Source organism: Schistocerca serialis, chromosome 2 (genome assembly GCF_023864345.2).
Source record: "Schistocerca serialis cubense isolate TAMUIC-IGC-003099 chromosome 2, iqSchSeri2.2, whole genome shotgun sequence".
NCBI classification, from domain to species: Eukaryota; Metazoa; Arthropoda; class Insecta; order Orthoptera; family Acrididae; genus Schistocerca; species Schistocerca serialis.
In genome coordinates, this window is record NC_064639.1 from 135,119,826 (window position 1) to 135,134,319 (window position 14,494).

Here is a 14,494-nt window from a genome sequence, read left to right on the forward strand (position 1 = left end):
CTGTTTTCTTTGACATATTGATTTACATTATTTTATTCTGTCGTATGCAGCTGCTCCAGTTTCTGTAATAACATAAGTTTCAGTAGCCGGAAAAAAGGCTTGTTACGTACAGGATCCAAAGCATCAGCTGAGCTGGATACAGAAACCAATGTCCCTACCATTTCACTTCCAAAGAAACTCTGGCCTTGCCTACTATTCAAACACCACTGTTACGGTATTTCATTACGTAACATCTGATTTACTGCTTCCTCGCAGACTCTTCTCTCACAATTTCCACTGAACTGCAGGCATCCTACAGAGGTCCACCTCGAAACCAGTGACAATCGACGTAGCTGCATAAGCAAACGAAGAGGCTCTGCTGAGTACCTGTAGTCCTGCTCACCGCAAGCTGCTGAATTAATAACTTCAGTGATTTATTGGGAGTCCAGACTTGATATTAAAGGCCTCTTACTTTTCTCTTCATACGAAGAAGTGCTTGGGCGGGCAGCCGCATGGAGTACATAATGGCGTTATTACGACGTGGACTGGCAAGCATGTTTTGCAGAAGGGGTATGAAAGCCGAAACACCATTACTAGAAAGCCCACGGTCACCAAAGCAGTTTTAGTGAAATGCAGTCAATACATAAATCTAGTTATATGTGGTGCGCTGGTGGAGGCGCAGTGAGAACACTGCCTAGGTAAAAAACTGGGTAACAGTTTCAATCGGACATCACTGCTTTGTTTCGACATGCTCTTTCCTCAACTTATTTTATGTTTAACCAGGAATATTTTGAACAGTCTTACTGTGTCGACATGGGCAGCCCTGTGTCTCCTCTGGTGGCTAATCTTTTTATGGAGGATTTTGAGGAGAGAGCACTTGAATCAGCGATCTGAAAAACGACTCTTTTTTGGAGATACGTCGATGATACTTCCATAGTGTAGTCCCACGGAGAAGAAAAGTTAATGGAGTTTTTTCATCATCTTAAGTCCATCCATGAGAATATTCGATTTACTATGGAACTAGAGAAAGATGGCTGCCTTCCATACCTGGATGTTTTGGTTAAACGGAAGAGTGACGGCTCAGTGGGAAATTCTGTTTATCGTAAGCCCATTCACACTGTTTTGTACTTGCATTCTTCAAGTTGCCATCACCCATCCCAGACCATGAGTGTACTTAAAACCGTTGTGCACAGGGCACATACGGTGTCGGATGCAGAGAATTTGCCTAAGGAACTTGCACATTTGGGGACGGTGTTCAGAGACAATGGGTTCACGACCGGCAAATTAACATGGACTTCTCAACTAGAGCCAGGAACCGGGAAGTGGATAAAGAGGAGAACGCGCCAGCCAAGTCCCTAGCTTTTCTTCCCTTCTTTGGAAATATCTCCTTCAAGATAACAAGGATTCTTAATAATTCTCATGTGAAATTGGTTTTTCGTCCGCCTTCTAAGATTTCGGATTGCTGGGATCGGTGAAGGATGATTTGTTACTGCGGAAGGCGGGAATTTACAAAATACCGTGTCAATGTGGTATGGCCTATATAGGACAGACAACGCGTACAGTGGAAGAGCGTTGTACAGAACATCAACGTTGTACTCGCCTACTGCAACCCAGTAAGTCTGCAGTTGCAGAACATTGTATTTCTAACGGACATTCAATGGAGCACGTCAAAACTTCGATTTTGGCCACAGCAACAACTTTTTGGGACTCCATTATCAAAGAATCCGTTGAAATACGCATCGCGGGAAATGTAATGAACCGTGACCGTGGTTACCAATTGAATAACGCATGGAATCCCGTCATCTCCGAAATTTGCTCTAGACGAGGACGCCAGAAGACTTAGATAGCTGCGGCCAGCGGAAATACCAACGGCAGCTGAGTACTAAAGTTCCACCAGCGAGGGCGCTGTCGCCGGGCGGTGTGGCCCTTCTGTCTCCGCGACTGCTGCGCATACAGGGCAGTACTGTCAGCGCACTATATAAGACAGGGTGGAGAACGTCTTCATCCCTGTTGTGACGTAACAAGACTGTTACGCCACACTGAAGTAGCCGAAAGAAAGGCACGCGTACACACACGCCGACGGGCGTGAATTCTGGAACAGGATAACTATTGAATGGTAGCAAGAAAAGTACGTAGCTGCTTTATACTTAACTTTATTATTTGATGACTACAGCATTCTTCTTGAGACATTTATACTATAATTCTCAGACTATGTAAGGCTAATGGCGCCTTGCTAGGTCGTAGCCATGGACTTAGCAGAAGGCTATTCTAACTGTCTCTCGGCAAATGAGAGGAAGGCTTCGTCCGTATTGTCGCTAGCAATGTCGTCGTACAACTGGGGCGAGTGCTCGTTCGTATCACGAGATCTGCCTTGTGGTGGCGCTAGGTCTGCGATCACACAGTGGCGACATGCGGGTCCGACATGTACTAAATGGACCGCGGCCGATTTAAGCTACCACCTAGCAAGTGTGGTGTCTGGCGGTGACACCACAATCCCCCTCCCCCTTCCTCCCTCCCCCTCTCTCCTCTGCCCATGGCATCTCTGCTCTCCCCTCTCCCATTCCCCTCCTCCTCCTCCTCCTCCAACACCACTCTTGGCAGGTCCCCGGACTCGTACACGCTCAGTGAACATTCGCGCGCCGGAGATCGTCGCCGTCAGTGTTTCGTGTGTGTGCCTTCGTTTGTGTGTAGTGTTGTACGCCGTCACGCCGCCACCGTTCACATGCCGTCGCCATCATCCATGTTCTGTGCACCGTGTCGCCTAGTGTTAGTGCTGTTTCTCGTCCAGCGTGAACGGCTCCATGTTTTTTCGATTTTTAGTGTCTACATTTTTTTGTCCACCGTTTTGACCGTCTTCTCTGTGCCACCTTTATGTGCTACATGTTGTCAAACTCGAGGCTGAAGAGCGGCGTATTGTGCTGCTGACAGCCCGCCTTTGTATAAGGTGTTTAAAATCACAATAAAGAAAAAAAAAGTCTTCATCAGTCCTCGTTCGGCTTACCTGAAGATGGCTGGCAGTTGTCCAGTCGAAATATCGTGCAATGAAGTTTACGACGACCGGCTGCAAGCCCGAAATCTATTTGAACAGTTTATTCACCGGGAAAATTTCAAATTTTACTTCATATCTGACAATATAGATTGGTTTTATTGAAGCATTAAAGAACATGTCTCTTTTTGCGGAGTTTTGAGTTACATACTACGAACGGAAATAATCATTCAGTGCCGGAAGTCAAAACGAATAACAAATGATTCAAGTCTAGATTCACCAATAACAAGCTTGTGGAAATTCCGTACAGACTACTGTCGATTCTTGCCAACTCGTCTCTTATAGTGCGCCTAATGGATGCTGCTTTCTCGGATAGCCACACAACAATTCAAGCAAATCACATTAATAGTTTTTATGACAGTAAAGTAGATTGACAATACTTAACTTCGGTTTGCAAGAACTTGTCACAAACTATGGGCAACCTGTGTCCTTTGCTACATACAATGTCCATGCAAGTGATTAATATGAGGCACAAGTCTCAGTATAGCAGTTAGGATGACGGCTCTACTTGTGTTCGCGTCTTATACTCTGCCGGTCTGCTAGTGGCGGTCTACTGCCGTCCGACCGAGGGTGGCAGGAGCGGTGCTTATATTCTCTTCGTATAGAGGACGCTCTTGTCATGGTGCGGTCCTAGTCACTGTACTATTGGCTGACGTCAGCTCACAGCCTTATCTGCTCTTGCATTCTTCATGTTCGTGCCGGCGCTCGTGGTTACGCCGGAACAAATACCACTTGATAGGAAGTTAATCACACAATCAGTACTTAGCTGGTATAAGGCAAAATTCTGAAGAAGTAGGGTCGCTAGCCTTAGTTACGTGGAGATTAGAAGATAAGAACTGCAAGGTGACTATTTCGACGATGATTCCTTAGTGAGCTGATTTGTGGGCTGCAGATGCTGCCCGCGCCTGGCGCAGAGGGATCGACGGAATAACTGATTCAGTAGCTGACACCGAACTGTCGATTCGTGGTTGAGAGCCGGCTTAAATACTGTCACGATGCACGGATACAGGACGAGCTGTTGGCGAGCACTTCACGTGTTGCAGGAAAACAGTGCCCGCTGTCGCGGCGCCGATCTGTGCCGGCGGTGGACTTCGCACCTCTCACGGGGGCTGCAAGAGATAACGGGGCAAATAATCGTTGTCGATGTGCTTGTCCGGAGTAGTCAGCAACACGAAGAACGAGCACGGATCCGTATTCGGCACGCAGGCGCGTGTTCGTGTCACGGTGGGCGACGCCTGATTCGTGGCCACCTCCGGGACACGAGTGTTATTCATGGTTGCAGGTTTCTGTCATGTAGGAGGTACACCACGTCTGCTCTGGGTAACAAAATTAAAGGCTCACATTTACGGAACACCATAACTGTCTCCTATTCAGACGCATAAGTCTGAAATTCAAATCAAGGATACCTATAACCTTCCTCTCTAATAGTGAAAAAGCGTGGCGCACAGTGGTCACTATCAGGTTCGGCCATACTTTCAGCAACAAGGTGTCTACACATGCAAGAAAAAGGCATCAGATCAGAAGTTCACATGAGCTCTATAGTGGGTTAATGATGGGCACTAAACATCACCATAAATCTGTGCAGCCCATCCATGAACATGTTGCACTATGAGAAACCGCCACAGCCCTCTCTTACCCACATTTCGCCTGATGCTTCAGCGATAAGGATCAGAAAGGCTGCAATCATCATTGAAATCACGCGTTTTTTTGTGAGTGGTCGAGGAAAACATTTCAGACAGAATGGACGCGAAAGGCGGCCGCTGTGGCCGAGCAGTTCTAAGCGCTTCAGGCCGGAACCAAGCTGCTGCTACGGTCGTAGGTTCGAATCCTGCCTCGGGCATGGGTGTGTGTGATGTCCTTAGGTTAGTTAGGTTTAAGTAGTTCTAAGTCTAGGGGACTGATGACCTCAGCAGCTAAGTCCCATAGTGCTCAGAGCCATTTGAACCATTTTTGAATCGACGCAAAAACGTCACAGGGGGCGGCTTGTGGCGCTGATTCCCACACATTTCGCGGTCGACAACGACAGTTCTCAGTGCGATGAGCAACATGGCAATGTTCTTCACAATTTTCGACACTGCTGTCATCTCTTAGTCGTTTAAAACCACATTAGAGGGGCTGCAACCCCACCAACGAGATCTGACTCTTTGGAGTAGGGCGACCGTAATTTTTGCTCTGATGTATAGCTTGGAATCAGTAGGGACTGTTAAAAACCATTCGACGGAATCGGAACGTGATGAGAAGCAGCAACGGGTTCATATTCTTTTTCATCCCTCCTTTCTTGTCTCGCGCTCTCCGATGGTGTTTTTCCAGGGGGTGGTGGAGGGGGGTGAATAAAACGACAAAGGGTCAGAAACCTCGACAGACGCTCAGCCTCCTGGCTACTCTAGGGCCTAAGTTTTAGATAACCGCTTCGACATCGCTCAAGTGGTGTTTGCCTGCCACGATAGGCTACAATGCCATGAATTTTCACTTAGTTTTCCGGCAAGCATGAAAATGTGGTCGGTGAATACCCTTCGGACGGCGAGGCACATTTCACTCTGGACAGTCCAATGAATGCACATAAATGTTGACACGAGGTTCTACTCCGCAGCTGTCGTGCAGAAACGTCGCTGCGCTCAGATTATGTGACTGTGTGATGTGGTCTCACAAGATCCGTCATTCTGGGTCCGATTTTCTTCGAGGAGATTACGCTTCGTGTTCATGTTAGATGTATAGTGACATCTGCATGCTATAAGGACCTCCTTGTGCAACACATGATTCCAAGTTTGCAAGACTGCAACTGCGTCCACACCACTATTTTCATGCATAGGCTGCGCGGGATTAGCCGAGCGGTCTAGGGCGCTGCAGTCATGGACTGTGCGGCTGGTCCCGGCAGAGTTCAAGTCCTCCCTCGGGCAAGGGTGTGTGTGTTTGTCCATAGGATAATTTAAGTAGTGTGTAAGCTTAGGGACTGATGACCTTAGCAGTTAAGTCCCATAAGATTTCACACACATTCGAACATTTCATGCATATGGGGCGTATCGTACGTCATTTGCTTCGAGAAACCTTCGGTAACGACCTTATCATCTTGCGCCCTGGCGGATTGGGCTCTCACTTTCCATTAAACAAGCATTTCACCTACCTCTATAGCTTCATGTTGGCTGCCCCTTCACTCTGCGATGGAAAATACTGAAGAGGCAAAGAAACCGGTACACCTGCCTAATATCGCGTAGGGTCCCCACGAGCACGCAGAAGTGTCGCAAAACGACGTGGCATGGACTCGACTAATATCTGGAGTAGTAATGGAGGGAATTGTCACCATGAATCCTGCAGGGTTGTCCATAAATCCGTACAACTACTAGGGTGTGGAGATCTCTTCTGAACAGCACGTTGCAAGACATCCCAGGTATGCTCAATACTGTTCATGTCCGGGGAGTTCGGTGGCCAGCGGAAGTGTTTAAACTCAGAAGAGTCTCCCTGAAGCCACTATGTCGCAATTCTGGACGTATAGGGTGTCGAATTGTCCTGCTGTAATTGCCCAAGGTCGTCGGAATGGACTATGGACACTAATGGATGCAGGTGAACAGAGAGGATGCTTACGTACGTGACACCAGTCAGAGTCGTATCTAGAAGTATCAGAAGTCCCATATCACTCAAACAGCACACCCTCTACACCGTTACGGAGCCTCCACCAGCTTGTACAGTCTCCTGCTAATGTGCGGGGTCGTTGGATTCATGAGGTTGTCTCCATACAAGTCCACCCGCCCGATACAATTCGAAACGAGTCTGCTCCAACCAAGCAACATGTTTCCAGTCATCGACAGTCCATTGTCTGTGTTGACGGGCCCAGTCTAGGCGTAAAGCTTTGTGTCGTGCAGTCATCAAGGGAACACGAGTAAGCCTTTGACCCTGAAAACCCATATCGATGATACTTCGTCGAATGGTTCGCACGCTGACACTTGTTGATGGCCCAGTATTGAAATGTGCAGCAATTTGCGGAATGTAACAATTCTGACACATTGAACGCTTCTCTTCAGTTGTCTTTGCTTCCGTTCTTGCAAGATATTTTTCCGGCAGCAGCGATGTCGCAGATTTGATAATGTACCGGATTCCTGATATTCTCCGTACACTCGTGAAATGGTCGTACTGGAAAATCTCCATCGCTACTCCGGAGATGCTGTGTCCCATCGCTCCTGCGCCGACAATAGCACCACGTTCAAACTCACTTAAATCTTGTTAATCTGGAATTGTAGCAGCAGTAACCGATCTAACAGCGGCGCCAGACACTTGTTGTCTTATATAGGCGTTTCCGACCGCAGCGCCGTATTCTGCCTGTTTACATATCTCTGTATTTGAATACGCATGCCTATACCAGTTTCTTTGGCACTTCAGTACAAGAATGGTTCAAATGGTTCTGAGCACTATGGGACTTGTCATCTGTGGTCATCAGTCCCCTAAAACTTAGATCTACTTAAACCTAACTAACCTAAGGACATCACACACATCCATGCCCGAGGCAGGATTCGAACCTGCGACCGTAGCGGTCGGGGGTTCCAGACAGTAGCGCCTAGAACCGCTCGGCCACACCGGCCGGCTGCACTTCAGAGTATATTACACGTCCACTGTTGTGTGTGTGTGTGTGTGTGTGTGTGTGTGTGTGTGTCCCCAGATTTTGTGTTTATGATTTCACTACGCATCGCACCAGCTTTTGTAGCTTTTTCATTTGTTTTCGCTTGTACTTAATGGTACGTATGTGCATGTCTTACCTCACTTCTCTGTTGATTTTTCAGATTTCTTCCCCTCAGTCACAGCTTTAAACGTAGATTATTTTGTGTCTGTTTATTTTTTGTGAGTAAGTCAAGATTTTGAATAATATATCCTACTTGTCATAGTTGAAGACTCTCTCTGTACCACACAATAATTATTTTATTAGAAACACCTACAATCGTCGATGTTTTTGGTGGCCTCTTTCAGTGGGGTCAATTGTCATCAGTTTATTGTAATATTTTATCCATCTTCAGCAACTTCAGTTTTGTACATCGAAATAATCAGCAAACAGCTGCATAAAGGAAATTCAGTTTTCTTAATCGGTTTCAGTGCACTTCCTCAGAAGGTTATAACCATCGCATTTTGTACTGGAGCTGTGAACTACATGACCACAGCAATATGCTGCAAGCATCTTATTGTTGGAACTCACAAATAATGCAATAGTGTTGACATTCGCAAATAATGCTGTAGAAGAAGGCCACTAAGTGCCTAAGACGGGTAAAGGAAATTACAATTTTTGTATACAACCGATTACTGATGTTTTCGATGTATCATTATTTATGTATCATTGTTGCAATAAAAGCAGGGCCGGGAAATAATCTGTGTCGCAGTACTTGTATTTTACTCGAGTGTTCCAGGATACACTATTTAAAATTAAAACATTGTGATTTGAGTATTAATAGTATTCTTTGTTTCCACAGATCGTCGTATCCTCGTTTAGACTCTACGTCTAATATTTCTATAAACCGCTTTGTAAACGTAAAGCAATGTCTGTCTGCAACTATAAAGTGTTTTGCACATAGTGGGTGGAGGACTGGCTGCTACCCCCTTCGGCTGTTGCAGGAGGGCTACGACCCGCAGCTGCGCCTGCTGAGCGGCCGGGAGGCGGCAGCGCGTCCGGAAGGCCTGCGGCCCAGCCATGCTGACGTCGTCTCCGTGGATGACGTCATCTCGTGGGAGCGGCGCGTGCGCGACGCCGCCGCCACCGCGCTCTTCCTGAAAGTGAGTCCCAACTGCCCGGTACAGCTTGCCCTGTACGCAATACTCGCACTTCAGTGCGACCTTCTGTGTTGCTTCACGACTGATCGTGTTTCGCCAGCACTTCTACTATACGAACGTCCGCAACCGGTGCCCTTAAGACATGCTAAAGGAACTGTGTACAACCCTGAGATAATTGCTCAGAATCCTTGAGGCCAGGAAGGGTTGGAGAGTATGAAACGCGCGCTTCTTGATGATTCGGCTCTGCGCCAATGTACTCGGGTAAATCTCAAACGTATCGTCAGTGCTTCAACTAACGATGACACACATGATGACAAAATTCATCCTCCGGCCCTACTTTTACAGTTATAAACGAAAGGAGCTGTAAGTATCACAGGCCCTCACATAACGCAGAGACTAAATAATGACACACTACAACACTATTTCGTCGCTAGGCAATGAAACCCTCGTAACTCATATTGGTCAAATTTTACAGGAGAAACAAAAATCTAACTGTAGAAATCACATGGGGACCTGATTAGTCAAGTGTAGTGGTTTCTGCTACACAATATGGATCCGGTCAAAAGACTTTATTAGGCACTATAACATGGTAGACACGGCTTCTAACAAAAAGTTTTCTTTCACTTCAAGCCATATCCTGCCAGAAATGATTAAATATTAGCTGTCTCTGCTCTTCTGTAATATCCTTGCAATTCCTGTTCCGATTTAAGGAAGAATGTTTACAAGTACATCGTAGTTTCATTTCCCTCCTACTTCTCCTCATTGTTGGTCTCTTTTTCCCAAACTCATCTTTTTGCATTCATAAATAATCCTGTCCCCTCATACGTTTTTCTTTCTCCAAAGTTTGAAGTGATTGATTGCTTTTCCTTTTACGGCGCTGCTTAGTACTTTTTACTCCCACATCAACTTCGTCATCATCCTCTTTCCGTGTTGTTGTTACTGCTATGGTCATTTTTGTTTTTACCTGGATCATACACATCACTACTGTCGCTGGAGATATCATCGTCGCTGCTGTGTTCGAAAAGACTTTCAAACTCAGAAGTGGAATTCGCCTATGTATTGGCTTCTTTTTCCACATTATCTGTAGTGCAAACAATAATGTCATCAATATATCTAAATAATTTAATCACCTCAACTTTCAAACAAGGATCTTACTTGAAGTTACAACAACATAAACTACGGTTTACCTTCATTTTGTAGGTCTACTCTTTCTTTTGTTGCAGGACAAGGAGGAACCTGACTAGAATCTTCTTCCGGTGATTTTATACGATATGACCCGTTGTCGGCTTGTTTCATTAGATGAAGAGTGAGATTACTCTTTTTACCCAAAGCTGAAAACAAAGTAGTTACTATAGAATGTATAGGATCCTGTTAAGTTGTAAAATTAAAACCCCGTATGTACCGAGTGCAGTCTGCTTTAGGCGCGATGAAAAACTTGTATATCAACATTGTATTTAACGAGGTCGTTGTTAATTCTGTATATTAAAATACAATACATAAATACCTGGAAATACTAACGCGTACCTATATCAGTAAAGCAGTGTTGGGTCTGTCAGTCAAAAAGGTTACTTCCACATCAAAAAAGTTTTAATCTCGGAGCATGTGTTCACCCTGCACACTAGCAATGGCGATTACCGGAGATGCAAGGTTTACAGCACAAACTACATATCGCCAGAGATGTGAGTTTTTCATTATTGCCGCTAGGTGGCGACACCGTGCAACTCAAAGAAGGAAGGTTCCAACAGGCTATGTGGCATAATTGTCTACATTTGGTAATGGAGTTACGTGGATTTCATTGTCAGATAGAGTTACAAGGTTTTCATTGCCTAGCGACGATTTATTTATTTGCTGTTGTCTGTTGGTCTGTTATCCAGACACAACAACAGACCAAATGTTGCACACAAATTGGCACGAATGTAACAATGTTTCAACATACACTGATCCTCCAGAACACTAAGACCGACTACCCAGTGGCCCATATGTCCACCTTTTGCACGGATAACACAGCGGCACCGCGTCGTGGCGTGGAACCAATGAGGCTTTGGTAGGTCGCTGGAGGGTGATGGCACCACATCTGCACACACAAGTCACCTAATTCCCGTGAATTCCGGGAAGGGGAGCTCTGACGCCACGTCCAGTCACATCCCAGGCGTATTCGACAGGGTTCATCAGACATGGCGAGTTGGGGGGGGTCACAACATCAATTGGGACTCGCCTCTGCATTCCTCTAAACTTTCCACCACACTCCTGGTCTTGCGACATGGCGCATTATCTTGTTGAAAAATGCCACTAACGTCGGGAAACATGATCGTCATGAAGGGGTGTACATGCTCTGCAACCAGATGCTTTTATTACATATTAACATCTTAATGCATGCATACAAAAATAAGCACTGAATGCAAACACAATTAACATTTTAACTGAAAAGGTTTTACATTCACAAAGGAAATATTTTTGTACTGCATGCAATAAAAAAAATTGTTCAAATGGCTCTGAGCACTATGGGACTCAACTGCTGAGGTCATTAGTCCCCTAGAACTCAGAACTAGTTAAACCTAACTAACCTAAGGACATCACAAACATCCATGCCCGAGGCAGGATTCGAACCTGCGACCGTAGCGGTCTTGCGGTTCCAGACTGCAGCGCCTTTAACCGCACAGCCGCTTCGGCCGGCTGTATGCAGTAGTTGAATGTGCAAACTGCACGTTAAGTTTACTTTATATGAAACGTTTCTTTACATGTGAACACAAATATGCACTTAATGCAAATACAGTTAACAGTTTATAAGAATTAAGTACAGGATTCACCAAAATTAGATTTGCACTTTATCCAATTTTTATGTTCAAACAGTACTTTAAGTAAAGAACTCCTTTCTTTGTAGTAACTGTTCCATTTCCATCACAGGATAAATTAATCACTTGAATACAGATGGCAACACATGGATCTTATGAAACAGTCTTTTACAATTTATAATTTTCCTGACGCCAGTGCACTAATCCTCAACTGGCTGATTAAATGTCAAATCTTGAAAATATTATTGTTGAAAGTTATTTTAGTCCTGCATATAGATATAAGATGTTATTTGTAGTTGTAGAGACAGGAGCTATAAAATTTCAACAAATACCCTGCTATTGTTCACAAAATAGCCTTCTTCTGGATAGTTGTGAAACATAAATTTTCTGTCTTCTTGTATTTTCTTTAACCTTTTCCGTAACTAAAAAGAATAGTGCCAAGTTAGTATGGCAACTGAGATCTGTCTTCAGGTAGAAGAAAGTAATCTTCTGATGATTTAAAATGTCTTCTTGTAGAAACTAAAATTGACTCCTTGCCAAATACAGTAAAAAACTAAGAAATAATAACGATATTAAGAAAGGATAGTTCTGTAAGTTTTCTTGGTTTTTCCATATTTCTGATAATACGTTGTTTTGTGCTAAGTAGTGACGTAAATAAATTGGTTGATATGTAGACCACAATTTTCAGTATGTTACCATAGGTATCAACGTAATCTCTTTGTCCTCTTATCTCTCCATGTTCGTATTCCTGATATGCACACTATTCTTCAAGTGTTGTTTGACGATGGTTGATAATATAAGCAGCGGTGTGAATTAAACTCCAAATGGCGTCATTTTGCTTCCTGCGGTGGTATCGCATTTTTTTCTGGTCTGGTTGATTCCATGATGTCGACGTTGTGCGGAACCGTGCGGACGATTATCGCCAGTCTACTTCGCATGTGTGCCGTGATCAGTCCAGGTGTACCACAGGTGAACCTGTGACTTCTGTTGTCCACGTGACCACACATCGTACAGGCGGATGTCGGGTTCAGATGAATGTTGTGGAGTTTCTCATTGGTTGGAACTTTGTCGTTGATGATTAGATACCGTGTAGACCGGACGCGTGATGTCATTAGAGAGCTATGGTATTTCGCTAGATGGTATTCCATTTCGCTTGCGAGTATTTTTCAATGACTTTGTTTTCTCTAACATCTGTCATGAAAACACTGTAGATATTCGCATCGATATACAGTGGATGGGTGTTTTCTCGTCGTATGTAACTGAACTCGAAGTAGCAGAGTTTAATATGGTGAAAGGTTATTGGTCTCATAGCTTCATTAATTGGTGGCATTATGTTGCATGACTTCCAGTTTAGCGTTAAGTTCTTAATTACAGTCGGCACGTCATTGGTGATAATTGTATGTGTACGGTTGATTAGTAATGCCCGACACTTGTGTCTGGCACTGATGAGACCAATACCTCCTCATTAGGTTGGTAAGGCCAACGTTCCAAAGCTTACTTTGAAAATGTAGCCTCTGAGGACATATCAATAGAACGCCTTCTGTATGCTGTCTGCTAGATATTTTGAGACTGGTAGGATTTGGCCCAGATAGTACATTCTGCTGGCTATAGATATTCTGACTGTGAGTACTCTTTGCTGAAGATCTAGTTCCCTGTCAGAATGAGTGCATGTTGTGGGTCTAATCTTGTGCAGCATGTCTGTCCATTATTATTATTATTATTATTATTTCTTTTTTTTTGCCATCACGTCAGGTACTGCAGCCCAGTAGACTCCGAGATATCTATGTTCTCCCCTTGCTGCACGCCAATCGAGTCGAGTACCATCAACAGTGCCTCATCCTACATGGAGCAACGTCGTCTGTCTCTTGTTTAGTTTTGTACCGGTGACCGTGTTGTAGTCGCTGACTCTGTTCTCTACTTCCGTCAGATTTGCTATGGATCGTACTGCTGAGCAGACGTCATTAGCATAAGCAATGCTAGCCACTTTATCCGTTCCGATGTTGATTCCAAGTGTTCACTAGGTATGCGTACAAGTAAGGGTTGTACCGCGATGATACCTGATATATCTCCTAATTACAGTTTTGTCGGACATGCAATAGTCTGACGAAACTTCGGCCGAAAACCGATCTTCCTGAATACCTTAATCAGTCATTCATGGTTTTTGCGGTCATATGCCTTTAAAAAGTTTAAAAATAGCATCGTGCGGGGATCTTTATTGACCACCAGACTACAGGTGATATCCCGTAGATCGCAGGCAGCTGATATTTCACTGCGTCCAAGTACCGCACCATATTGGTGTTTTACTAGTATTTATTTGTAACACCGGTTGCATTCGCTGTTTCACAGTCCGTGTTTTGATTTTAGAGTCTGAGTTACGTAAGGTGACAGACCGCTTTTCATGTATCCTTTCCCTGTTTCCTTTTTTGGGTAAAGGCACAATGAACAGTTCTTTGAGTGATACAGATACGAACTGCCACAGTCCATTAGCAGATGAATTAATGTTGGGGCCAAGGTATTCCAGGACTTGATAAAATTCCGCACAGAGACCGTCGTGTCCAGGAGATTATCGTTTCGTGGCGCTAAACGCGAAAAGTTATACATCGTCTAAAATGAATGGGGCCTCAAGGGCGTGGTAATAAAGTTCTGGATTATCAGTTTAATTTCAAACGTGTTAGTATAATTAAACATTATGGTTAAAGGGGAGGGGGATAGTCTGCATCAAAAAATCGTAATAATTTTTAAGAGAAAGAAAAAAATTCTTTCGCACACAGATCTACGTTCATCCGGAATTCAAGAGCCACATGCAATTGCTCTACTATATTATGCTGCAGTGTCGGACCACCAATTTTGTAGTTTTTAATTCTGGACTACACTTCTATACAACCTTACACAGCACTACGCTACAGCTGTATAGTGACTACTGTACTTGTTA

At 44.4% G+C, this 14,494-nt stretch overlaps 1 protein-coding gene across 1 annotated transcript in view; it reads left to right on the plus strand.

Moving 5' to 3' along the window:
• Positions 1–14,494, plus strand: part of LOC126456844 (allergen Cr-PI-like) — a 116,227-nt gene that overhangs the window by 48,307 nt on the left and 53,426 nt on the right. The window contains exon 6 of the mRNA XM_050092657.1: positions 8,615–8,773. Coding sequence (XP_049948614.1) covers positions 8,615–8,773 — 159 coding nt within the window. The remainder of the gene's footprint in view (positions 1–8,614; positions 8,774–14,494) is intronic.